The sequence below is a fragment of the Mirounga leonina genome, unplaced genomic scaffold, assembly GCF_011800145.1.
Source record: "Mirounga leonina isolate KUSES-001 unplaced genomic scaffold, KU_Mleo_1.0 Mir_151, whole genome shotgun sequence".
Taxonomy (NCBI): domain Eukaryota; kingdom Metazoa; phylum Chordata; class Mammalia; order Carnivora; family Phocidae; genus Mirounga; species Mirounga leonina.
The window spans coordinates 49,165,695-49,191,065 of NW_023270377.1; the positions used below are offsets into that span (position 1 = coordinate 49,165,695).

At 36.9% G+C, this 25,371-nt stretch overlaps 1 protein-coding gene across 2 annotated transcripts in view; it reads right to left on the reverse strand.

Annotated features, from left to right (window-relative positions):
• Positions 1-14,797, reverse strand: part of NUP35 (nucleoporin 35) — a 40,896-nt gene extending 26,099 nt beyond the window's left edge. Inside the window, exons 1-4 of one of the 2 annotated variants that reach the window (XR_004679652.1) lie at positions 14,488-14,797; positions 11,168-11,338; positions 7,852-7,979; positions 5,632-5,698 (exon numbers count right to left, since the gene is read on the reverse strand). Coding sequence is in view for 1 of the 2 variants with exons in the window: in XM_035007581.1 (XP_034863472.1) it covers positions 5,632-5,698; positions 7,852-7,979; positions 11,168-11,338; positions 14,488-14,710 (589 nt within the window). In the remaining variant the exon portion in view is untranslated. The remainder of the gene's footprint in view (positions 1-5,631; positions 5,699-7,851; positions 7,980-11,167; positions 11,339-14,487) is intronic. The other variant, XM_035007581.1, reaches the window with a different exon arrangement.
• Positions 14,798-25,371: the final 10,574 nt, after the last annotated feature.

Below are 25,371 nucleotides of genomic sequence, written 5' to 3' on the forward strand. Positions count from 1 at the left end.
ATTACTCAGCCATCAGAAAGGATGAATACCCAACTTTTACATCGACATGGATGGGACTGGAGGAGACTATGCTAAGTGAAATAAGTCAGGCAGAGAAAGTCAATTATCATATGGTTTCACTTATTTGTGGAATATAAGGAATAGCATGGAGGACATTAGGAGAAGGAAGGGAAAAATGAAGGGGGGGGATTTGGAGGGAGAGATGAACCATGAGAGACTATGGACTCTGGGGGAGACAAACAGGGTTTTAGAGGGGAGGGGCGAGGGGGGATTGGTTAGCCCGGTGATGGGTATTAAGGAGGGCACGTACTGTATGGAGCACTGGGTGTTATATGAAAACAATGGATCATGGATCACCACATCAAAAACCAATGATGTATTTTATGGTGACTAACATAATAAAATTAAAAAAAAAAAAAATTTTTTTTTCAGCAGGGTCAAATGTATGCCAAAGGCAGGAAGAGAAAACCCATTGCTTGCCTCTCCTAGCTTCTGGTTACTACTGCTGGCATGTTTTGTTGTTCACAGGCTTGTAGTGACAACACTCTAATCTTTGCCTCAGTCCACATCACCTTATTCTCTGTATGTCTCTCAGGTCTGTGTCAAATCTCTCTCCTGTTCAGGACACCAGTAATTGGATTTAGGGACTACCTAGGTAATTACCAGGATTATCTTCTCCCCACTCTTCTCTCTCCTTAACTCCCTAGCTTTCCTTGGGAGCTCCTCCTCTCAAGATCTTAAACCATTTGTTTTAACCACAGAGGTTCTAGGGATCAGGACATGGACATATCATTTCACAGCCACCATTCAACTCACTACAATTCACATCCACCAATCCATTCAGTCAACAAATATTTACTGAGGTCCCTTTATAACCAGCTCTGTGATGGGTAAATAATGAAAAAACAGAAGGAATCTCTGTACTGAAGGAGTTCATAATCCAGTAATGGCGAAAGATAGGAGCTGAGCAGAAGGAACTGTACAGGAACACATACAAGGAACCACTAACCCAGATCAGAAAAAGAAGTGTCAGGAAAAGGTCCCTCACAGATAAATAGTCCTTTTCCTTCCCTTCTGAGAACATTATCAGAACTCTGAGCTCCTAGCATCAACAAAAGCAGTCAGAAGGTGCTATAGTCTGAATATCACACTTAATCTGTTAACAATATGCTAAAATAAGGACTCTAATTCAGTAGATAAAATTGGTATACCATCTGAGAAGACAACTGATAGATACAGGAAAGAGCTTCTCAAAAAACAAATTTTTTTTTAAGAAAAATTTAGGGGCGCCTGGGTGGCTCAGTTGGTTAAGTGACTGCTTTCGGCTCAGGTCATGATCCTGGAGTCCCTGGATCGAGTCCCGCATCGGGCTCCCTGCTCGGCAGGGAGCCTGCTTCTCCCTCTGACCCTCCCCCCTCTCATGTGCTCTCTCTCTCTCATTCTCTCTGTCTCAAATAAATAAATAAAATCTTAAAATAAAATAAAATAAAATAAAAATTTAAAAGAGTATAAAAAGCAGAGGAATATTTAAATAGTAACAGAAGAAAACTGAGGAGTATGGAAGGGGAAATAGAGCAAACATACTCAGGGCAATAATAGGCCATGGTTGAAAAGAGTTTCGGAAATTCTCTAATGTAGAGTTCCCACTTTATAATATGACCAAGGTTTCCCTGCACCAGAAATAAGATTTTTAAAAAGATTTTAACATCAGCTACAAAATTAAAACAAACTCCTTACTGGACAAAGACCTAAGCATAAAATAAGTCTTATCATTAAATCCCATGACATCCCTTTATAAGAGCTGCCAATCTCAGAAAGTTAAAATTTACAAATTATACAAGAAATCTTCATTTAGTTATAGGAGCTTAAAAAAAAATAGCTCTAAAAAGTCCGTTTTCCTTTCAATTTTCTCAACTCCTTTTCCCAATTCTTGCTTATTACTGACCATGTATGATAAATCCTCATGCCTATCATCTTTTTAAAAATATTCTTTTTCACTTATGCCCCATTAAGACTTCCAATGGCCAACTTATGATACATTTATTTTTCTACCACGGTTCTTGTATTTTCACATATAATTTCTAAAAACACAAGAACCTCATAGAAGTTACACTATTAGAAAAAATAAGATAAAATGAATTAACTTTAATCATGGACTCTTCCACTTGACAACAATAATATTATAACGTATGCTCTTCAAACAACTAAGAGATCCTTTAGAGCATAAAATACATTACTTAACATTACATGTTTTTGCATTTTCAATGTCCCTGGGATCATTTATTGATTCAATTAAATAACTGAATAGTCACTACTGTAGCAACTAGTCCAATAACAACACTGTCATCTACCTATTTGTATGATCAGATTAAGATTGTTAAAACCTGGACTAATTCCCCCAGAACATTCCACCTCACATATGTAACTGAAACTGAAGTAACAAACCTAGATTTTGACTATGATATAGGTGGCAGACAGAAATCTAAAGATATCCCCTCAAAGTTTCTGTCCCCTAGTTTGACTGGTAATTCAAACACTAATCCAGGTACTACTAAGAAGAGACTTCACAGATAGAATGAAGGTTATTAAATAGTTAGATCTCAAAATAAGGAATTACCCTGGATTATTCCAGTGGGCCCAGTGTAATCAAATGAGCCCTTAAGAGCAGCAGATGACAGAAAAGTTAGAGAAACAACAGAAGAGGGAGGTCAGAGAGACTGAAAGTATAAAAAAGATCTTGATCTGCCACAGCTGTCTTTGAAGATGGAAAGGGAGCCACAGGCCGAAGATTAAGGGCAGCCTCTAGAAGCTGAGAAACACCTCCAGGCAACAGCTAGCAAAAAAACAGGGACCTCAGTCTTACTTTCACATGGAAGTAAATTCAGCCAACAACCTGAATGAGCTTGGAAGTGGATTCATCCCCAGAACCTCAAAAAGAGAACACAGCCCTCCAAACACCTAAGCTCTAAAGCAAAGAAACAATCTGTGCCCAGACATCTTATATACAGGAACTGTAAGATAATAAATTTGTATTGTTTTAAAATCTTAAAAAGAGGGGGGAGGGGAGTGCCTGGCTGACTCAATTGGTAGAGCATGAGACTCCTGATGTCACAGTTTTAAGTTTGAGCCCCACGTTGAGTGTAGAGATTACTTAAAAATAAAATCCTAAAAAAAAAAATATTAAGTTTGTATTGTTTTAAGCTACTAAATTTGTGCTAATTTGTTAAAGCAGCAAATTAAAACACAGATTCTGATACAAGGGGGGTGCTGCTATAACAAATGCCTAAAAACATGGAAGTGGCTTTGGAACCTGGTGGTGGGTGGATCCCGGAAATCTGAGGTACGTAACAGAAAAAGAATAAATTGCTTTGATCAAACTGGTAGTAGAAAATCTACCTACAAATGACTATAAGGACACTGCCACCAATGAAGATTCAGACTGCTACAAAAAACCTGGAACTAGAAGATAAAAAGATCTAACCTGTCATTGGAAATATCCAATGGATAACTTTTGTTATCCATTCTGAGGATCTCTGCCTTTTGCTGGAGTGTTCAGTACATTTGGCTTTATAACAATTGTAGATTTGGTTCATTTTAAATCTACTGTCTTGCTATTGTTTCTTCTGTTCCATCTCTGTTGTTCCTTTTTTCTCTTTTCCCACCTTGCTTTGTCCCTCATTTGGATTAATGCAGTAGTAGCCTCTTACCTGGTCTTCTTGCTTCTACCCTCCTCTCACCCCAAAGTCTATAATCACCACAGCAGCAGTCTCATCCTATTTGTTTTCCACCTTCTCTGGGTAAAGATCAGTTGATACCATGACATACAAGGCCCTGTACTACGGGTCCCCCATTATCTTTCTGACCTCATTTCCTACTATTCAATCCCTCACTTGCTCCATTTCACACTAGCCTCCTTGAACACCCCAGATACACTCCCACCTCAGTGCCTCTGTACTTGCTATTTCCTCTTTCTGGATCATTGTCCGTACCTCCCTTCCTTAGTTCAGGTTTCTGAGCAAATGTTACTTTTCCTCTACCTTTCTGTAGGAAACAGAGTAATGGCCCCCAGAGAGGTCCATGTTCTTATCTCTGGAATCTGGGAATAAGCCATGTTACATGGCAAAGAAGAATTAAGGTTGCAGATGGAATTAAGGCTGCTAATCAGCTGACCTTAAAATTAGATTATCCTGGATTATCCAGAAGGGTCCAATGTACTCACAAAGGTATTTAAAGGAAGGGGGGGGGAAGCAGAGATGTGATTACAGAAGAATGACTAGAAAAATGCAAAGTTTTGCTTTGAAGAAGTGGAAGGGGATCACAAGCAAAAAAAATATGGGTAGCCTCTAGAAGATGGAAAAGGCAAAAAAACAGATTGTCCCCCAGAGCCTCTATAAACTAAACACAGCCCTACCTATGCCTTGATTTCAGCCCACTGAGACCCATTTCAGACTTCTCACCTCTACAACTATTGTTTAAGCCACCTTTAAGTTTGTAGTAATTTGTTATGGCAGCAGTAGAAAATTAATATACTACCTTATTTAAATCTATAAGCCCTGACACCCCCCTTGCCCCCTTTGCTGCTTAATTTTCCTCCATAAAATGCATTACCTTCTAACAAACTCTACAATTATTTTATCTATAAATGTAAATTCTGTAAATAAATGCAAGCTCCACAGAGGGAAGGTTTATATATTTTGTTCAGTTTCCCAGTTCCCATGAATATATGTATTCATATATTTGCTGAGTGAACATTTGACAGATTATATGAATATGTAAGAAGATTATGCTAATGATGATGCTGATGGTGATAAAAATACCATTAATCTTCAAGAAAAACTACATATAATCAGTGGTTGTTTGCAGTTAATGACATTTAGATTTATAGGTATGCATTAACAGCTTTCAAAACACCTTTATTCCTCAGTCTCTGTATTCCTTTTCTTCCCAATTGCAACACCTCTTTTTTAAATTACAGTTTTTAGTAATTCAGAAGACACTATTCAGTATGTATTTTGGGGGGGGGGGGCACCTGGGTGGCCAACTCTTGATTTCGGCTCAGGTCATGATCTCAGGGTCATGGGATTGAGCTCCACAACAGGCTCCATGCATGGAGTCTGCTTGAGATTCTCTCTCCCCCTCTCCCTCCGTCCCTCCCCCACTCTTGCGTGCATGCTCTCTAAATAAATAAAAATCTTAAAAAAAAAAAAAAAAAGTGTGTGGGCGCCTGGGTGGCTCAGTTGGTTAAGCGACTGTCTTCAGCTCAGGTCATGATCCTGGAGTCCCAGGATTGAGTCCCGCATCGGGCTCCCTGCTCAACAGGGAGTCTGCTTCTCCCTCTGACCTTCCCCCACTCGTGCTCTCATTCTCTCTCAAATAAATAAATAAATCTTTTAAAAAAAAAGTGTTTTTTTTAAACTCTTAATATTTTGAGAATATCACATCCTACCTATAAATTCAGAAAAAAAAAAAAACCCAATATACAAAGTATTTCCTCTCTGAATGAAGTTACTAACATTTGAGAAAGTCTCCGAGTTTGAAATATAAAAGAAAAAATTTTGGCAATGATCAACAAAGTCTTATATTATCTCAAAGAGGAGAGAAGAGTCTTTGATGTTAAACAGCGTTATTTACCTGTTCCAGGAGTAGGAGTAGTTGTCATAACTCCAACAAGAGGACTCTGCATTACTGAAATGTTTGGCTACATGAAAATAGAATAAAGTGTTAAAGTAAAAGCACAAAGTTCTAAACATAACCATAACACAGTAAGCGTTGAAAGGTCTTATTTAACAGACAACTGCATGTCTACCAAGTACTACAGATGCCTCTAATTAGTTCACAATCTAAGAGTACTCCAACTTTTTTCCTTTTTAAGTTGAGCAGTATTAATCTAAAATATGCTAGAGCCTTTAGCATATTATTTGTTTAAAATAAGCTACATCAGATAAAGGCACTATTTTTAGTAGAAAGTAACTCTGCTATTTGTTTTTAGTTCCTAAGGTATAGTATTTGAAATAACAGAGAGCATGGTGATTCTTCATATCACCAAGCTCACACAGAAAAATACAAAGATGGCAGAATCCCATTTTTAAACAGATATTTACAAACCATGAAATAATACAGATTCAAATCAGTCTATATAATAAAGACAGCACATCTCTATCTCTACTAGTAGGAAGTTACGAAGCAGGAAAATTATCAATACTAATTCCTTTAAATGTGAAAAAATTAAACAGTTAAAAGTCCTTCTATAAACAAAGACAACAATATCTAATCAAGAGTTAGAATAGACTCTTTCTCCAGAAGTAAATATACAAATATAGATTCTTTTGTAACAAACTCTGATTAAGGAAATCTAAAATCTGGCTATTATCTAGCAACCAGAACCAAATGTTGAAATAATGTTAAGAGAGATACAAAATACTTTATTGTTCAATCCTTAATGCCAGTTTCTTTCATGATTAGAAAGAGGCTGAGCAAAGCCTCAGGGGGCAAAACTAATTTGGGCTTTAATAATAATATTCTTACCAACCTTTAAGTCAAAAACATTCTCTACAAATTATGACACAAGGCTTTTAAACATGTTGAACATAGCAATAACTGTAAACAACCTTTGCTTTCATTGATCATCAGAGAAGTAATGAAAACTAGCATGAATTTATAAGCCAGTGGTTCTCATACCAAACTAAACATCCGATTTATTTGTCAACCTTTAGAAAAATATCCCAAGCCAGAATATTCTGATTTAGTTAGAATACCACTGTCCAAATATAACACAAGCAGTATAAGTAATTTTAAATTTTATAGTAGACACATTAAGAAAGTAAAAACAAGTACAGTTTATTTAATCTAGTACATCCAAATTATTATCACTTTCAATATGTAATTAACATAAAAAAGTAAGTGAGATAGTACATTCTAAGTCTTCAAAATCTGGTGTGTATTTTACACTTAAGTATATCTCAATTAAGTACAGGACTGGCCACATTTCAAGTGTCAACAGCCACACTTGGCCAGTGGCTACTGTGTTGGGACAGTAGAGCAGTTATAAAAGTGTTGGAGAGAAGGTAGGTGTTTAACACAATGAGTTAATTTTGCTTTGCTTAACAAGCAGGCCCAGTATGCTAGGCATATCAAGCCTATAAATAGTCAAAATTTACTGAAAGATGCTTCCTACCATTCTTAAACTTTCCAATAACTATGCTAAATTTGGTTTAGGGAAAGACAAAACATTTCTCCAAACCAAACAGCAGAAACGTCTTTATTCAAATAACTTATCAGTTTAACTGACACACTGTTTTAAGTCCTGCTAAGCACAGTAGTGACAGAACACTTGTGACTATACAGGCTACTAAACTTCATACTTAAAAGTCCATACTACCTTTCCTCTACAAACAAGAGTTAACCACAGTAGTGTAAGCACAGCATGGCTGTTACAAACACTGGCTCTAGACTGAAGACTGCCTGGGCTTAAAGCCTGGCTCCACTGGACTAGTTGACAAATTACTTAAGCTTTCTGTGTCCTAGTTTCCTCAATGATAAAATGAAGCCCATAATAGCTACTTTGCAAATTCACCCTGAGGAAGGACCAACTGAAATAATAAGATCAGAACCTGTAAAACCACAGAATTACTGATATGAGAAAATAATCTGGTGTTCTATTACATTTTTAAGTACACTTCATGATAAACACAATTTAAGTAGATTCTATGATAAATGTCCTTAGTGCTTATTCTGTGCAACACAGTTACACTAAAGCAGACCTCAGAAAAACACTTTAAATTACTGACCCTCACTGTGCATCCACACAAAAACATGAAATCATTATGGATCATAAACGGGTATGTATGTCACCTGTCTTCTTGAAGTTAAAGGTGTTGATCCAAGTCCTGGGCTAGAAATATCATCATAGATACTTCTAACTGGTGGAGCTCCACTTTTATCTTTATGAGCTGGTACAACTGGTTGCGGTGGTGACCCACCTACAATGTACAAAAAATACACTCAGGTGAGAAAAAATCTTCCACCTCTCTGGTAAAATTCTTTTTCACTTATTTTTAAAATACTGACTTAAACTCTTTTCATAGGACTTTTCAAACTTTAATACACTGAAGAATCACCTGGGAATCCTGTTAAAATTCAGACTGATTCAGAACATGTGAAGTGCAGGCTGAGATTATGAATCTAACAAGCTCTCAGTTATGCAAATAAAAGGCTTCAGAATAAGAGAACACAAATTTTAGTTTTTAGTAAATACATGTAGCTTTTGCTTTCTCTACAAAATCCTTAACATTGCAATACAAAACTTAATGCTATTCCTCACTTGAAAGTAGGTAAAAAGTTCCAGTTTGTATATACTTGAATAATTATAATCCCTTAATGTGGAATTTGACTGTCAAAATTAAATAGAGCCCATTCATGTTCCTCACAATAGAAGTCTAATACATAATAAATATATAGGAAAAGGATCAACTTTGGGGGACATAAAGATGTCTTTACAAGTCAGAGAATCAGCAACGCCAAACACTATAAGCTATTTAGAGCATAAGCTACAAAACAAGACTGACCTATGCTTTAACCTCCTGCTCTGTCACTTATTAACAAATAGGCTTAAGCAAGTTCTTTATTACATTAAGCCTCAGTTTCCTATTTTGAAAATCAGGTAGATACTACCACTTATCCTTTAAGATTGACAAAAGAATGAAAGTAACATATAAAACGCTTAGCATACTGCCTGGCTCCTAAGTACTCAATATATAGTAGCTACAATAAAAATACATTTAAAATATACATTTAGCCCTTGAAAAACACAAGTGTGAACTGTACAGGTCCACCTATACGCAGATTTTTTTACAGTATAGTACTGCAAATGTATTTTCTCTTCCTTATGGTTTTTTTAAAAAGGATTTATTTATTTATTTTAGAGATAGAAACGGAGAAAGTGTGCAAGTGGGGGGAGACGCAGAAGGAGAGGGAGAGAAAATTCTCAGACTCCCCACTGAGCACGGAGCCCAACAAGGGGCTCAATTCCAGAACCATGAGATCATGACCTGAGCAGAAATCAAGATTCGGATAGCCAACCTACTGAGCCATGCAGGCACCCCATCTTCCTTATGATTTTCTTAATAACCTTTTCTCCTCTTTAGCTTACTTTACCATATGGATAGTTTATAATACATATAAAAAATATGTGTTAATTGACTATTTATGTTACCGGTAAGGCTTCCAGTCAATAGTAGGCTATTAGTAGTTAAGTTTTGGGGGAGTCAAAATTATACAAGTATTTTCAAGTGTCCAGGGGTTCAGTTCTCCTAACCCCTGCATTGTTCAAGGGTCAACTGTATAAAAAACAAAATCCTATCCAGAATAGGATTAAGTCAATTACTTCAAATACAATTTATATTATCCCTGATCAATCTTAATAATAAACCACTTTTTTTTTTTTAAAGATTTTATTTATTTATTTGACAGAGAGAGACACAGCGAGAGAGGGAACACAAGCAGGGGGAGTGGGAGAGGGAGAAGCAGGCTTTTTTTTTTTTTTTTTTAAAGATTTTATTTATTTATTTGACAGAGACACAGCGAGAAAGGGAACCAAAGCAGGGGGAGTGGGAGAGGGAGAAGCAGGCTCCCCGCTCAGCAGGGAGCCCGATGTGGGGCTTGATCCCAGGACCCCAGGATCATGACCTGAGCCAAAGGCAGATGCTTAACAACTGAGCCACCCAGGCGCTCCGAATTCAACCATTTTTGTAGCTAATTCTCATTACTCATAGTCAAAACTTCAATTACCTTTTAAATTCTTTCTTTGCTAAAGGAGTCAAGTAAGATATATGCTGCATTTAGGTACTGATATTTTATGCTGATAATTGCGAAATTTGTGTAAAAAAAAAAAAAACCCATAGTTTGTAGAGTAAATCCTTTAACTAAACAAGGTGAGAATCTTAATCACTGTGACTAGAAGTAGAATTCATATCTACAAATTTCAAATTACACTTCCTATTGTCACAAATGGCAATGTCTCATTCTTTTTTATGGCTGAGTAAAATTCCATTGTGTACATATACCACATCTTCTTTATCCATTCATCTATCAAGGTCCTAGAGGGTACTATGCTAAGTGAAGTAAGTCAGACAGAGAAAGACAAATACCATGATTTCACATATACGTGGAATCTAAAAAAACAACCAAACAAATAAAACAAACCAGACTCTTGAATACAGAGAACAAACTGGTGGTTGCCAGAGGGGAGGTGAGTGAGAGGATGGGCAAAATAAAGGGGATTAAGAGGAACAAGTTTCCAGTTATAAAATAAGCAAGCCACAGAGATGAAAAGTACAGCATAGGGAATATAGTCAATAATATTGTAATAACGTTGTATGATGACAGACGGTGACTACACTAATGGTGAGCACTAATATATAAAATTTTCAAGTCAATATGTTATACACTGAAACTAATATAGCATTGTATGTTGATTATACTTCAATAAAAAAACAAATTATAGGGGCGCCTGGGTGGCTCAGTTGGTTAAGCGACTGCCTTCAGCTCAGGTCATGATCCTGGAGTCCCGGGATCGAGTCCCGCATCGGGCTCCCTGCTCGGCGGGGAGTCTGCTTCTCCCTCTGACCCTCCTCCCTCTCATGCTCTCTGTCTCTCATTCTCTCTCTCTCAAATAAATAAATAAAATCTTAAAAAAAAAAAATTATAGTTATTTTGAGTAAATATCTGCTATTATCATATTTAAGATAAATTATTTAAATGCATTAAATTATTCAGTTGAAGTTAAATGACCATATTTCTTCCCCAGCCCTCCACACTTTAACATCTTTGATATGGATAATTTACAAAAAATGGTATCTTGGCATTGTATCACATTTAGTGCTTTTCTTCCTTAGTGGTACTTTAAATAATAGTGAGTTTTACAATCAAGGGCATCTTAAATTGGATGAGATGTAGTACACACAGTTTTAATGAGTGGTTCCTGGAATTAACAGTAGCTTATACTACTTATACCTCTATTCCAAGAATCTAAAAATTAAAAATAGAGGCATTGCTTAATTTTTTAATTAATAAATGTGTTGATAAGGGTGAATGTTGTATCATTACTCTTTTTAAAATTCTAATACATGTATTAATAGTACTATGAAATTATTTTAAGCAATTTACCTACCTGCAAGTAAAGGTGATCTCATTTCCATTACTCCTACTGAAGGGCCACTGATTGATCGAGGTTGTGGAGTTACTGGAGCTGGCAAATCCCCCATTAAAAATCCAGGTAAGAACTGGGCATTAACCCCTGGCTTTGGAGATGTTGGTGAACCTAGCATCATTGGTTCAGATCCTAAATGAAGCAAAAAATAAAACGAAGGACCTCAAAGTTACAATATCTAACAAAAAGATGCAAGAATCTAGCATAAATAATTTTGAGAATGTAATCAAAACTTAAATATTACAGAAGCACAGTTGAATTTATTATTTTAAAAGCCAATAAAAATTTCTATAAAAATGTAGAAGTATTTTTATTAACAATATTAATCTGCCAGTTGTTCTTGTTTACATTATTTCACAGGTTTAAGAATCAACATTTATTTTTAAATGGAAAAATTTTGCATTACCTTAAAAAAATTCTTACTACACACAGAATAACTTCTGGGTCAGCTTCTACTATGCAACAAGCAAAAACAAGGGCAGGGCGCACTAGTTACTTACAGAAAGTCTGAGCAAATCAAACACAATGGGTTTAGCTTGCTATATGTCCCATTTTTTTTCTTTCCCACAAAAAAAAAACTGTAAATCATTTGTGTAATAAAAGTAAAATCATGCACACATTAGAGCACATATAAAATAATAGTAATGACTAGCATCCCAACTAAGAAACACTGATAAATTTGGAAAGTTTATTTTTTGGATCATTCTTTAAATTTTAAAGTTAGGAATAATGAACAAAAGTCTCCCCAACATAAAACCAATTTAAAGAGAGCTGATATTTCACAATCATCAATTCAAAATTAATTTTCACAATTTACAGGGTAGGTATTATTATTCCCACTATGAAGATAAGGAGTCTATAACCTACTCTAATTTCAGAGCAAAATAGCATGGTAAGGAAAACATGGGCCCTGGAGTCAGAGACCTGGGTTCAAGTCTCTCGGCAAAAAAGGGCATAAACGTAACACTCAGTCACAGAGCTTTGCTTAGAATTATAGCAAATATAGCACTTGACCCAGTACCTAATATACAGTAAGTGCTCAGCAAACATTAGTCCTGGGATCGAGTCCCACATCGGGCTCCCTGCTCGGCAGGAAGCCTGCTTCTCCCTCTCCCACTCCCCCTGCTTGTGTTCCTGCTCTCGCTGTCTCTCTCTCTGTCAAATAAATAAATAAAATCTTAAAAAAAAAACAACTAAGTGACTAAAATGTAAATGCAGAGTTTGCAATTTCTGCTTATGAAAACTTAAGTTTTCAACTAGGTGACAAGCCTGAATGTGATTCATGGAACTCAGAAAGGTCAAACATTTGATGTATTATTTATAATGGTTAACTATTCCTTGACTTTTAAGCAGCCTCAAAAATTTGTTTCTTGCTATCCAAATGCAGTCAATTATTTACCCTTCCTCATTACAGTAGACCTAGATATTAACAATGCCAATGCAAGTGTATAAAAGAGGAAAAAGGCAAAGTAATTCAGGAAAAAATAAAGCAAATACTGAAATAAGTTGTGAAGAACTGTAACTACATTGTAATTATTTTAAAGTGCTATGTTACTATGTTACCATTACATATTTCCAAAGAACATACAGACCAAAGTCTAAACAATGGGATATTCTGAACAGATCTTTAGAAACCTATAGCAGTAAGTACAAAGTTTTAGGTACCACCAACTACCTCATTCTCCCATCCCCCAAAAGAAAAACACATATATGGCAATTGTAAGAAGAATTAAGTCAAGAAAAGTTCTGATATATACTATGATACACTAGAAAGCACCAGAGTGAGGGCACAAAGGGGTCTTAATCCACCTGTTACTAACCAGCCCTCAGTCTAAATTTCACTTGGGAGAGCTATCACAGTGGATCCTGCAAGTCTTAAATTCCATTTCATGGTTTGTACACATAAAATGGTAAGTCCTAGGTCTTACACAGCTAGCACTGTTTGCTCAAGTAACCCTTAATTTTAATATAACATTAGGTGCTGGGAAAATTATTTATTCTTCACCTGCAATACCTGCAATATGTGGACTTGAACAATTAATATCAGCAAATGTCGGCTTTCTAACCAGACAATGAACAGGGACAAGTTTATTCACATTTGCAGCCCCAAGAAATAGTATGACTACCAAAATGTTTTGTTGAATAGAACACTTTGGAACTGGAAATGAATGGTCTCCTGCTCTCTAAAATAACACAAAACATAAATACCTAGACCAACATCTGTACATAAGTTTAAAGGTAGCTGAGTTTAAATGTCTGCACTGACATTATGCATTTAGTTTTTTATGACTAATACTAAAACAATTCAAGTTTACCCTAGTCTCAAAAGAAACATTTTGCACAAAGCATGGCAAGCAGTAAACACCCTTCAAATCTAAAAACACCCAAAAAACTCATTCTACAACACATATCGCGCTTGCTCTCTTTTCCAAGCTCCGAATGTTGTAGCTTAATTTTCAAATGCGTCTCTGTGATAGCAATTTTCTGCTCTAAAAATTTTGACGGTTCTCACAAGTGCCAAAAGTCAGGGAAAAAAAAAAAGGAAATCGACATCCTGTTCACTTTTCTTTTTCAACGACAACATTTTCAGCAAGGCTCTCCGTTAAACAATGGAAATTTTTTAAAAAATTCATTACGTGACAGATTAGTAGAAAAGACCTCCTACAAAGTCACTTCCCCAAGATAAAGGCGGGAAAATGGTACGAACTGCTGGCCTCCTATTAATGCCAATATCTCCATAGCTATCATCAACGGGTTAAATGTCACACGATTCAAGTTTCTATTAATAACAGATTCCTTTTACAAGGCCCAGGAGAGGGAAAGAATCAAACAGGAACTAAAAGCCCCGGTGACCAAAGAACCGTAAACTGTAACCACATTCCAGGGCACCGCCCACCCACGTGTACGCCGGTCAGTTCCTTCCCACCAAAGCCTCTGCGAATCTGGGAACCCAGCATTGCGTCCCCAGCCCCGGGAGGGTCTCAGGTATGGGCAGGTCGAGCGCAGCCCCCGTGTGGGGGGAACAAAACGGCGTAGTAACCCCTCGACAGTCATTTCCACACCCTACCCAGAGCCCGCAGCTTCCCGGAGCCGCCTTGCTGGCTGCAGGGTGGCGACGCCCTGAGCAAGGGGACAACTAGAAACTTGGGGGTGAACCAGGGGCTTGTCCCCGCGACCGAAACTAGCAAAGAGCCTGATGACTACTGGCTTTCACTCTTGCTTGCTCCCAGGCCTACGGCGTGGATCGCAGCGCCAGAGAGAAAAGGCAGTTTTTCACTCACCCAACGTGGGCGCCTGCGGTTCCACAGCAAAGGCTGCCATCGCAGCACCAACTACACTTTGCCCCGGACCTTCCCGATTTTCAAAAATGGCGGAAACTCTCCCCACGGGCAAGGGCGCGCTGCCGTATGAGGTTGCGTAACTTCCGGACTTGCGCTGTACGTGTGCTGTGGGCGCTGCAGCCGTCATTTTGGAAACGGGCGAAAGTCTTTGCACAGTCTGCATTTCCAACAAGCGTTTAGCGGGGAATGTGAGGAACCACGGTAGAACGATGATGGTTCTGGGGACGCTGTGCGCCTCCTGAGTTGCTGGTGCTTGAGTTTCCTGGAAGCACAAGTTCTTTTACTCACGGTTTTATAATTAGCGTTGAGTTTACCCAGTACCCTGTCATCTTTCAGCTTTTCCAAGGGACACCTGGAAAAATTACCATAATGAAGCAGTTGGTGCCGTTTTCCAATACTGATTTCGGGCTTAGAGTATGAGTCCCATTCTCAAAGTGTGCTTCCTACCGTCTCTATGCCATTTTAAAAAACACCTTATTATAGAGGCATAATTTAACATTAACATTAAGCATAATGCATATGCCTTTTTGTTACATAGAAAAGATTTTAAACGATGTATGATAGTAATGAACACACGTGAACCCAACACACTGGAGAACACTGTGTGCTCTTTCCATCCTCCCCCCACTTTGCTGCTTTTCTTTAGAGGGTCTTCAAATATAGGTTACACACACTCACATTCTATATCTTTATGTGCAAAAATATGTTTAGTTTTGCTCACTAACTTTATGAAAATGATACGCTGCGTGTATATATTTTGACATGCTCTCTGCTCCATAACAAATTCATTATACTCTAAATATCCACCCATCCTCCCTCCCTCTTTCCTCTGGGATTTCCTGAAATCCCAAATCCAGCAAGAATGTTGTAATTGAGTGAGGCAATAACAATTCCAGCATTACTTAATTTCTGGAAAGTTCCCAGAAACCAAACTTAAAACCAATTTATTTTTTTTTAACAGGCGTGGGGGTTGAATTGTGTCCTCAAAAAGGTATGTTCAAGGTCTAACTTCCAGTACCTATATATGTGACCTTATTTGGAAATAAGGTCTTTGTAGATGTAACCAAGTTCAGATGAGGTCATACTACATTAGGACAAATTTGGCGTCTAAACCAACAAAAATTTATCTTTTATAGTTCTGAGGCCAGAAATTTGAAATGAGTCTTATGGGGCCAATATCAAGGTGTCAGCAAGACTGGTTTCTTCTGGAGGATTCAGGGGAAAATCTATTTCCTTGGACTCATAGCTCCTTCTTTCCAGTGGTATAGCATCTTCTTCTATAGCATCATATCTCCTTCAAAGCCAGTAGTATAGCATATCTTCTATCTTCCTGACACTGCTTCTCTCTGCTTCTGGCATCACATGCACTTCTTCTGTCGTAAACTCTCCCTGTCTCTTCCTCTGATAAGGACATTTGTGATTATATTTAGGGCCCACTGAGATAATCCAGGATAATCTTCTCACTTCAATATCCAGTTGTACTGAGTAAGTCAATAGTCATATCTGCAAAGCACCTTTTGCCATGTCAGGTAACATTCATAGGTTCCAGAGATTAGAGTGAAGATGCCTTCCGGGGCTATCATTCAGCCCAACACACCCACCAAACTCCTTTTTAGAATGAAGGTACCGGGCGCCTGGGTGGCTCAGTCGGTTAAGCGTCTGCCTTCGGCTCAGGTCATGATCCCAGACTCCTGGGATCAAGTCCCACATCGGGCTCTCTGCTCAGCAGGGAGTCTGCTTCTCCCTCTCACTCTCCCTCTCTCTCAGATAAATAAAATCTTTAAAAAAAAATAGAATGAAGGTACCAAGAAGGGTTCATAAATGAAGGAATTTCTATATAAATTGTGATGTAGCCAAACAAAAGAACATTATACACCTGTTAAAAAGCATGAGATATATTTGATGAGTGTGTATATTGACCTAGAAAAATCTTCATGATTGATATACTGAAAGAAGCAATTTGAAAAATATATATGGCATTTTATCTTATTTCTTTAAAAGAATATTTGGATACATATGCAAAGGGGTGGGGGGGATGCTTATTTAAATAAAGGAAGAAGTTGAAAAACATTTGTGCCAAACTGTTAACAGGGAAGATGGAGTGGGAGAGGGGTTTGTAGAATGGAGTGCTTAAGAAGGGCCTTTAACTTATTCTTTATAACTTTTTAGTTGTTGATTATAGGTGCTATTTACTATTGTTATTGTTCTTCCAATTTGGGGGGCACCTGGGTGGCCCAGTCGGTTAAGCGTCTGCCTTCAGCTCAGGTCATGATCTCTGGGTCCTGGGAAAGAGCCCTGCATCAGGCTCAGCAGGGAGTCTGCTTCTCTCTCTCTCTCCCTCTGCCTCTCCCCACCACTTGTTCTCTCTGTCTCAAATAAACAAAATCTTTAAAAAAAAAAAAAGCAACTTTTTTTTTTTTAAGAAAGAAAGTCATTTTCCTTTCTTCACTTGCATTTCAATCTTCTACCCTTTCAACTTGCTCTTTCTTATCAAGTTATAAAGATGCCCAGTTTGCCCTATCAAAAAACCTTCTCTAGACCTTGTTCCTTCTTCTAGATACCATGCACTAATTTCACTCACATTCTTCTCTTTTTTTCAAGAGCTCAAAAGAAGGGTCTATAGACTTTAGTAGATGATCTCTTTCCCTAACATCTCCATCTCGTTTTTTAATTCTTTACATACTGGCCCCTGTGTAAATCCTCTTTTGAAACCACTGACGCCAACTCTTTCTCCTAATTGCCGAGTCAAGGCCTGCCTCTTTGACATCTGCAGTATTTAACAGCTTTGACAATCTTTTCCTCAATACAAATGTATTTTCCTATTTTGGTGATGCTACATTTTCTATTTCTCCTTACAACTTTCTCCTCTTTTCCAAACTTTTCCGTACCTGATTCCATTTCATTCTAACCTGGACATATTATTGTTAGTCAAAACTTGGTACCCCCTCTCTTCTCATCTGTGCAGTTAATGCCCTACCACTCTCTAAGGCCAAATGCTACTTTTCTAGATGCTTGCTGAACAATCTACCACCATATAAAACCTCAAAAACAAACTCATCTTACCCCTAAAACCAGCCCCATTGCATTTGTCCCTTTTTCTTTTAGTCTCTTAGAAACCCAAAATTAAAATCCTAACATGTTAAAGCAGAATTTAAGGTCAAACAGACTTGAATTCAGAGCCCAACTTGCCCACTTAAATCCTATATTACTTGGATTTGTACTGAATATCTCCAGATTTTATTTTCTGTAAAATAGAAACAATACCTTAAAAGGTAAATTACAATCTTTAAAAATATTTCATGTTCACCATATTCTTCTATACATGAATATTATTATCTTAATTACAATACTTGTTTTCCTACTTTCCTTTCTGAACATATTAAATAAAATTTCCCATAAAGTGGAACACCTATTCCCTAGTTCTATTCTGGATTCATGGTTCCCTGAAGCCTGCCCTCTGATGACATAAGATTTCATCAAAGTGCTATTTTTGTAGACTACTGATATTCAAACTTAGATGAGGGAACCCTTTCTTTAAACAAAGTATGGTGCAGATACTACATACAACAGAAGTGCTCTTGTTGGAAAAAAATGGGAAGAATATGAGGCCCCATTAACTCATCAGGCTCTTGTGCCCTAAACTGTCTATGGACTATCACACCTCCACGTGACCCCTGAAACCCCTGGGTAGAGTACTTGGGGCTACAGAGAGCCCAACTTGAAAATTAGTTCTGGGCATTATGTATATTTCAACTTTCTTCTAAAGTCAAAACAAATTTGTTAGAATTCAGAAATATATGAAATCTCAAAATTTATTTATGTTCAATATATTTGATATATTCACAGCCAAACTGCTGTGATATATATATATCATATATACTCAGTACTGATATATATATCATATATACTCAATACTCAGTACCTACTTATGTTTATCAATATCCAGTATTTATATATAAGCATAAATTCATTCTCCTAAAAGCTCCCTGCTCCCCGCTCAGTCTATTCTAAAAATAAAAACAAAGAACTTTTTAAAAGTAAAGTGGAGAAAAAAAGATATCCACCTTTAAGAAAACTTTAAGAATAGGACAGTTTATCACCTTCAGAAAGAAAGCAAGGAGAGGAAGCATCTTATCCATGTTCTCCTCATCTCAGCCTTTGGCAGTTTGTGTAGCATGGTCTGCCAGTCACTTAGACTGTGATGTCACATAAAGCACACAGAGGAGTCATGACTTCATAGGGCCCAAGGACAAGTGATCTCCAAGAGACTTTTGTGATGTTTAAGATGTAAGGAACATGTCTAGAAAAATACAAATCCATTAGTTACTATTTGCATTATCTGACTTCTATAAATAATCACCAAAGCCATGTCTTTATAAATTAAAAATAAACTATTACATTTAGGAATGTATGAGTTTTGTCTTATCATTTCATTACAGTAAACAACTGGCAGAAAGGGGGCAGCTAAATGTCAGGAAACATCAAGTTAGCTGATTCACCTGTTGTTTTTAAATCAATTAAATGGTTCCTTGCATCTGTTGGAAGTGAAAAAGTAACACCAAAATTTGTATAACTTTGAGAGGGAGGGATGAATAGGTGCAACCCAGAGGACTTCTAGGGCAGTGAAACTACCTTGTGTGATACATAATAGTGGATACATGTCATTACAAATTTGTTCAAACCACAGAATATACAACAGGAAGAGTGAACCCTAATATAAACGATGGATTTTAGATGATAAGGATGTGTCAGTGTAGGTTCACCAGTCATAACAAATGTACCATTCTGGTGAGAAGTGGTGGGGAGGGCAGCATGGGCACAGGGCATGTGGGAAATTAGCTGTGAATTTAAAACTGCTCTAAAAAATAAGGTATATTTTTTAAAAACTCATATAACTTTCAGGTGTAATTTTATTCCTTGCTTTTATATTAGAACTATCATATAGATTTAATCAGATATTTGAAAGCCCTGTGGAAGTTTATAGCAAGCAAAATAGACAGCTTTGAAAAAAAAATAGGATTGATTTTAGAAAGAGCTTTGTCTGGGATTTGCCTTGAAATAATCTCTTGGGATGGTGAGGGCAGGAGCAGGGAAGGAGCACAATGGCTAAAGGTATCCTTTAAACAAGAAAAGCCATGGGGTGATAATTACTGATGGATAATTGATTATGCTATTCTCTACAATTTTGTGTATGTTTGACATTTTCCCTAATTAATTCTTTTTTTATTCAATAAGCCTAAATTCTAAGATGTTTAAGGGTCATACATTTTGCCCCAATTTATGTAAAAAACTGTGAGCAAAAAAAAAAATCAATGGAAAAATAAATCTTTTCTTACTTGACAGTGTCTTCATTTAGAAAAGCAGCATTTTGTTGAGGACAGGAGTAAATCTTGATTTTAAATAATAGTATGTGATATTAAAATCTCTAAAAGTTAGCTCTTTTATCTGAATAGTGGAAATAATAGTAACTACCTCATATGTAATACATTGACTTATTCACCTAATGATGGATATATAAAATATATATTCAGTAACTGAAATTTATCCTAATGTTCTTATCTGTCATTCAGCATATTACAAAGCTTTTAATAAACTAATTTGGCTTCTTTATCCATTAACCCACCAAACAGCTCTTGCCAGGGTCACCAAAGATCTCCATGAAACTGAATCCAAGACATTTTCAGTCCTCATATTAAATAAAGCTCAACAGCATTACTTCACATTAAATACTCTTTGAAATTCTCCTTAGTTTCTTTCATATTATACTCTCTTGGTTTTCCTCCTACCTCTTGGATCATATGGCTAAGTTTCTTTTCTTGACTCATCCTTCCTTCCTTCCCTATTCAGCCTTTAAATGTTGTTGTTCCCCAAGTTTCAGTCTAGTGGTCTGGTTTGTTTTTTTTTTTAAGATTTTATTTATTTATTTGACAGAGAGAGACTTAGCGAGAGAGGGGACACAAGCGGGGGGAGTGGGAGAGAGAGACGCAGTCCTCCCGCTGAGCAGGGAGCCCGATGTGGGGCTCGATCCCAGGATCCTGGGATCATGACCTGAACCAAAGGCAGACGCTTAATGACTGAGCCACCCAGGTGCCCCCCCCTTTTTTTTAAGATTTTATTTATTTGTTTGAGAAAGAGAGAGAGCAGGAGTAGGGGGAGGGGCAGAGGGAGAGGCAGACTCCCTGCTGAGCAGGGAGCCCAAGTCGGGGCCTGACCCCGGAACCCAGGATCATGACCTGAGAGGAAGGCAGACACTTAACCGACTGAGCCACCCAGTGTTCCCTTGTGGTCTGGTCTTACTCAAAACTCTTTCCCTGTGTGATGTCACCTGTGTCCATTCCCTCAGCAACTCTCAATTCATACCACCAACCCAGATCATTCTCTGAGGTCCAAATTTATATATCCAATTGCCTCTATGACATCTGCACTTCGATATTTCAAAGGCACCCCAAAATCAAATATAAAAACCCAAACTCAAGATGTTTTCTGTAAAACATGAATATTTATCTCAGAGAAAGACACCACCAGCTATCTAGCTGGAAAAGCCTGAAACCTGGGAATGGTCTTGACAACCTTTTTGCAACACCAATCCGGTGTCAGGTCCTATGAATTCTGCCTTCAAATACCTTTCAAGTATATCCACTTATTTCTGTTTTTACTGCTATAACCAGATCCCGGCTTTATCATCTGATACCTGAACTTAGCTTCCTGACCGCTCTTGTCTTTCCTCCCTGATCCATTCTCCACAATGCAGTGAGAGTGGCCTTTTAAAAACAATATTCTGAGCAAGCTGCTCTCCTGCTTAGGACCTTTCAGGTGTTTCCACTGCTCTAAAAGACCAAAATCCGAAAGCTGCTTGCTTACAAGCCTCTACTTGACTGGCCAAATGGCTCAGCTTCACCTGACACCATCTCATCTCTTGTTCACTGCTCCAGCCACTGAGCCTTCTTTCCATTAATGTGCTGTGCTTCTTCCCTTTCCTGGGTCTTTACATGTGTTCTTCCCTCAGTTCTGAAAGATCCCCAACAATCCACTCCCCCTCAATCAGTTAACACCTACTTATCTTTTAGAACTGATCTCAAATGTCACTCAAAAGTTAGGAAAACTTTCCTGTATAACTAGACAAGACCACACTTTGAGTTATACACTTCTGTAATGTTTAAAATAATATCTATTTTCTGAAAAAGAATAAAGTATGCTTATTATACAGTTTGTAAACTATATAATAGTTTAGATTGTCACCAAAATTTAAAAGGCAATACCATTTATAATCACTCAAAAAAAAAAAAAAAAAGAGGGAGAGAGCTAGATTATAAACTCCAGGCAGTCAGGTACTTTGGCTTTTTTGTTAATGTTTTTTTAATGAAATTTTTTATTTTGAAATACTTGCAGATTCACAGCAAGTTGTAAAAAGTAACACAGAGAGATCCCATATATGCTGTACTCAGTTTACCCCAAAGGTAACATCTTGCCAAACTATAGTACAATGTCACAACCAGGATATTGAACACTGATACATCAAGACACAAGATATTTCCAGTTCCAAGAGGATCTGTCACGTTGCCCTTTTATAATGACAGCCACTTCCCTCTGCTGCTGCCAACTTCTTTTTTTCTGCCAACCACTAATCTGTTCTCTGTTTCTATAATTTTATCATTTTGAGAATGTTATATAAATGAAATAATACAGTGTGTAACATGTGAGGATTGGCTTTCCACTTAGCATAACTCTCTGGAGGTTCACCCAGGTTGTTGCAGGGTCACCGTTCCTTTCGTTTTATTGGTTCGTAGTGTTCCATGGTATGGATGTGCTACCACCATGGTATGGCTAACTGTTCAGTCGCTGAAGAACATCTAGGTTGTTCCCAGTTTGGGCTATTATAAATAAAGCTGCTCTCAACATTCATGTACAGGTTTTTGTGTTAATGTACATTGTCTTTTCTCTGAGGAAAATGACCGGGATTACAGTTGCCAGGCCTTGTGGTATTTGCATGTTTAGCTTTTTGAAGCTAAACTGCCACTGTTTTCCAGAGTGGCTGGCCCATTTTACGGTTTCACCAGCAACATGTAAGTGATCCAGTTTCTTCACATCCCTGCCAGAACTTATCGTCACTATTTTTTATTTTAACCATTCCAATAAGGATGTGGTGATATCTCATTGTGGTTCTACCTTGCACCTTCCTGATGTCTAATGATGTTGAACATCTTATCATGTGCTTATTTACCATATGTATATCCTCTTCAGTAAAATGTCTCTTCATATCTTCTGTCCATTTCTAATTTGATGGATTTTTTACTATTGACTCTTGAGAGTTCTTTATATATTCTGTATACTAGTCTTTTGTTGGATATATGGTTTCCAAATATTTACTTCCACTCTGTAGCTTATCTTTTCAACCTTTTTTTTTTTTTTAAAGATTTTATTTATTTATTCATGAGAGACAGAGAGAGAGAGAGAGAGGCAGAGGGAGAAGCAGGCTCCCAAGGAGCAGGGAGCCCGATGTGGGACTCGATCCCAGGACCCTGGGATCATGACCTGAGCCGAAGGCAGACACTTAACCATCTGAGCCACCCAGGCGCCCTCTTTTCAACCTTTTAATAAGGCCTTCCACAGAGTAAAATTTTAAATCTTGATTAAGTCCAGTTTATAAATGTTTCCTTTTATGGATCTTAAGTTTGGTGTCAAGTCTAAGAACTTTTTGCCTAGCACCAGATCCCAAAGATTCTCTTCTATTCTTTTCTAGAATTTTTATAGTTTAACATTTAACTTTGTGCTCCATTTTGAATTGACTTTTGTTTAAAGTATTAGACTACATCAAAGTTCATTTTTTAAGCTATGGAAATCCAGATATCCAATTGCTCCAGCACCATTTGTTGAAAAGGCTATCTTTCTTTGTTTGAATTGCTTTTGTCAAAAGTCAATTGAGTGTGTTTGTGTGGGTCTATTTCCAGAGTTCTCTGTTCTTTTTTGTTCCATTGATCATTGTGTCTATCTCTCTGCCAATGCCACACAATCTTGATTACTGTAGTGGTATAGTAAGTCTTATATCTATATGATAAGTACTGCTATCGCTATATAATAAGCATACTTTATTCTTTTTCAGAATTGTAGCTATTCTTGTTCCTTGCCTTTCCATATACATTTTAGAATAATCTTGTTTATATCTATAAAAATTCTTGCTGAGATTTTGGTAGAAATTGCATTAAACCTGTATATCAATCTGGGGAAAGTTGACATCTTTACTATGGTGAGTCTTCCAATCAATGAACACAATATATTTCTCCATTTATTTAGATGTTCAATTTCTTTCATCAGCATTCTGAGATTTGGGGAATAAAAGTCCTATACATATTTTGTTACATTTATATCTAAGTATTTCTCTCTGTCTCTCTCTCCCTCTTTTCTCTCTCTTTTTTTTTTTTTTTTGAGTGATTATAAATGGTATTGCCTTTTAAATTTTGGTGACCAAGTGTTCATTGCTAGTATGCAGAAATACAGTTAATTTTAGATATTTATCTGGTATGCTACAACCTTGCTGAACTTTAACTTATTCTAGTCCTTTTGTAGATTCTTTGGAAATTTTTATGTAGACTACAGTACTCTCTGCAAAATGAAGACTTATTTCTTCTTTTCTGATCTGTAAACCTTTTATTTCCTTTTCTTGATTTATTGCACTGGCTAGAAACTGAAGCAATATATTGATGAAGAGTGGTGAGAATGCACATCCTTGCCTTGTTCCCAATTTAAAAGAAAAATAAAGAAGAAGAAGCATGCAGACTTTCACCATTAAGTATGTTAGCTATAGATTTTTTGTAGTTCCTCTTTATTAAGTTGAGAAAGTTCTCTATTTTTCTTATTTTTCTGGGGGGATGCTGAGTCGGTGTTGAAGTTTGTCAAATACTTTTTCTGCATTGATTGACATGATCATGTGATTTTTCTTCTTTGCCTGGTATAACAAAAGAGAATGACTTGATGCCTAATTTGCTCCAAGTTCCTCTGACCAAAGTATTGCAAAAGGTCATTGGTTGGTGTGAGTGGAGTTGAGCCTCAACTGGACCAAGAGTCTGCAATATCAAGGAGCCATACACTTGTGGCATTGGTCAGTTTGGGGTATTATTTATGAGCAAGGTCCACAATGTTCATCCTTGCTGAATGGGAAAAGACTAAAACATTGAATTTTAGTGATGTCCCCATTTCTTAACTCTACTGAAATAGTAATTTACTTCTTAAGTAAAAGTTTTATGAATGCTTCTTTTATCTGTAAATAATAACAATTGTAGGTTATGTTAGTACTTACTTTAAAAAAGGAAAAAGAGTCTTCTTGAGATCTAAATAAGTGCTTAACCAATTCTAAGGAGATGGACTATATAGTGAGAATTTTCATTCCTAGGCTACTAATCATATGGAAATCTACTTTAATTTTTTTCAATTGAGTGCCTACTATTAAGCTAGGTGCTATCATTGTAATTTCTTCAATAATCTTACTTAATCTTATTGTAATAATAATTGCAACACCTTTCAATCAAGAAATGAAAAGTTAACATTCAATTGTTAATTCTCTCAACTTTCTTGTGAAGACAGTTAATAAACAGCTTACCCATGTTACAGATACAGTCATCCAAAGGCTCCATACCTTCATGGAATAGAAAATATCAACACTTTTTTTCTTTAAATATCAGGCTTGACTAATATTTTTTAATTACTATTTTAAAAGAATAAGGTTCTTTTTGAAAATCACTAATAAAACATTCACTACCTATATTTGAATATATATTATATATTATATGATATATATCCTCAGCTTGATCAAAACTTATATGATATATA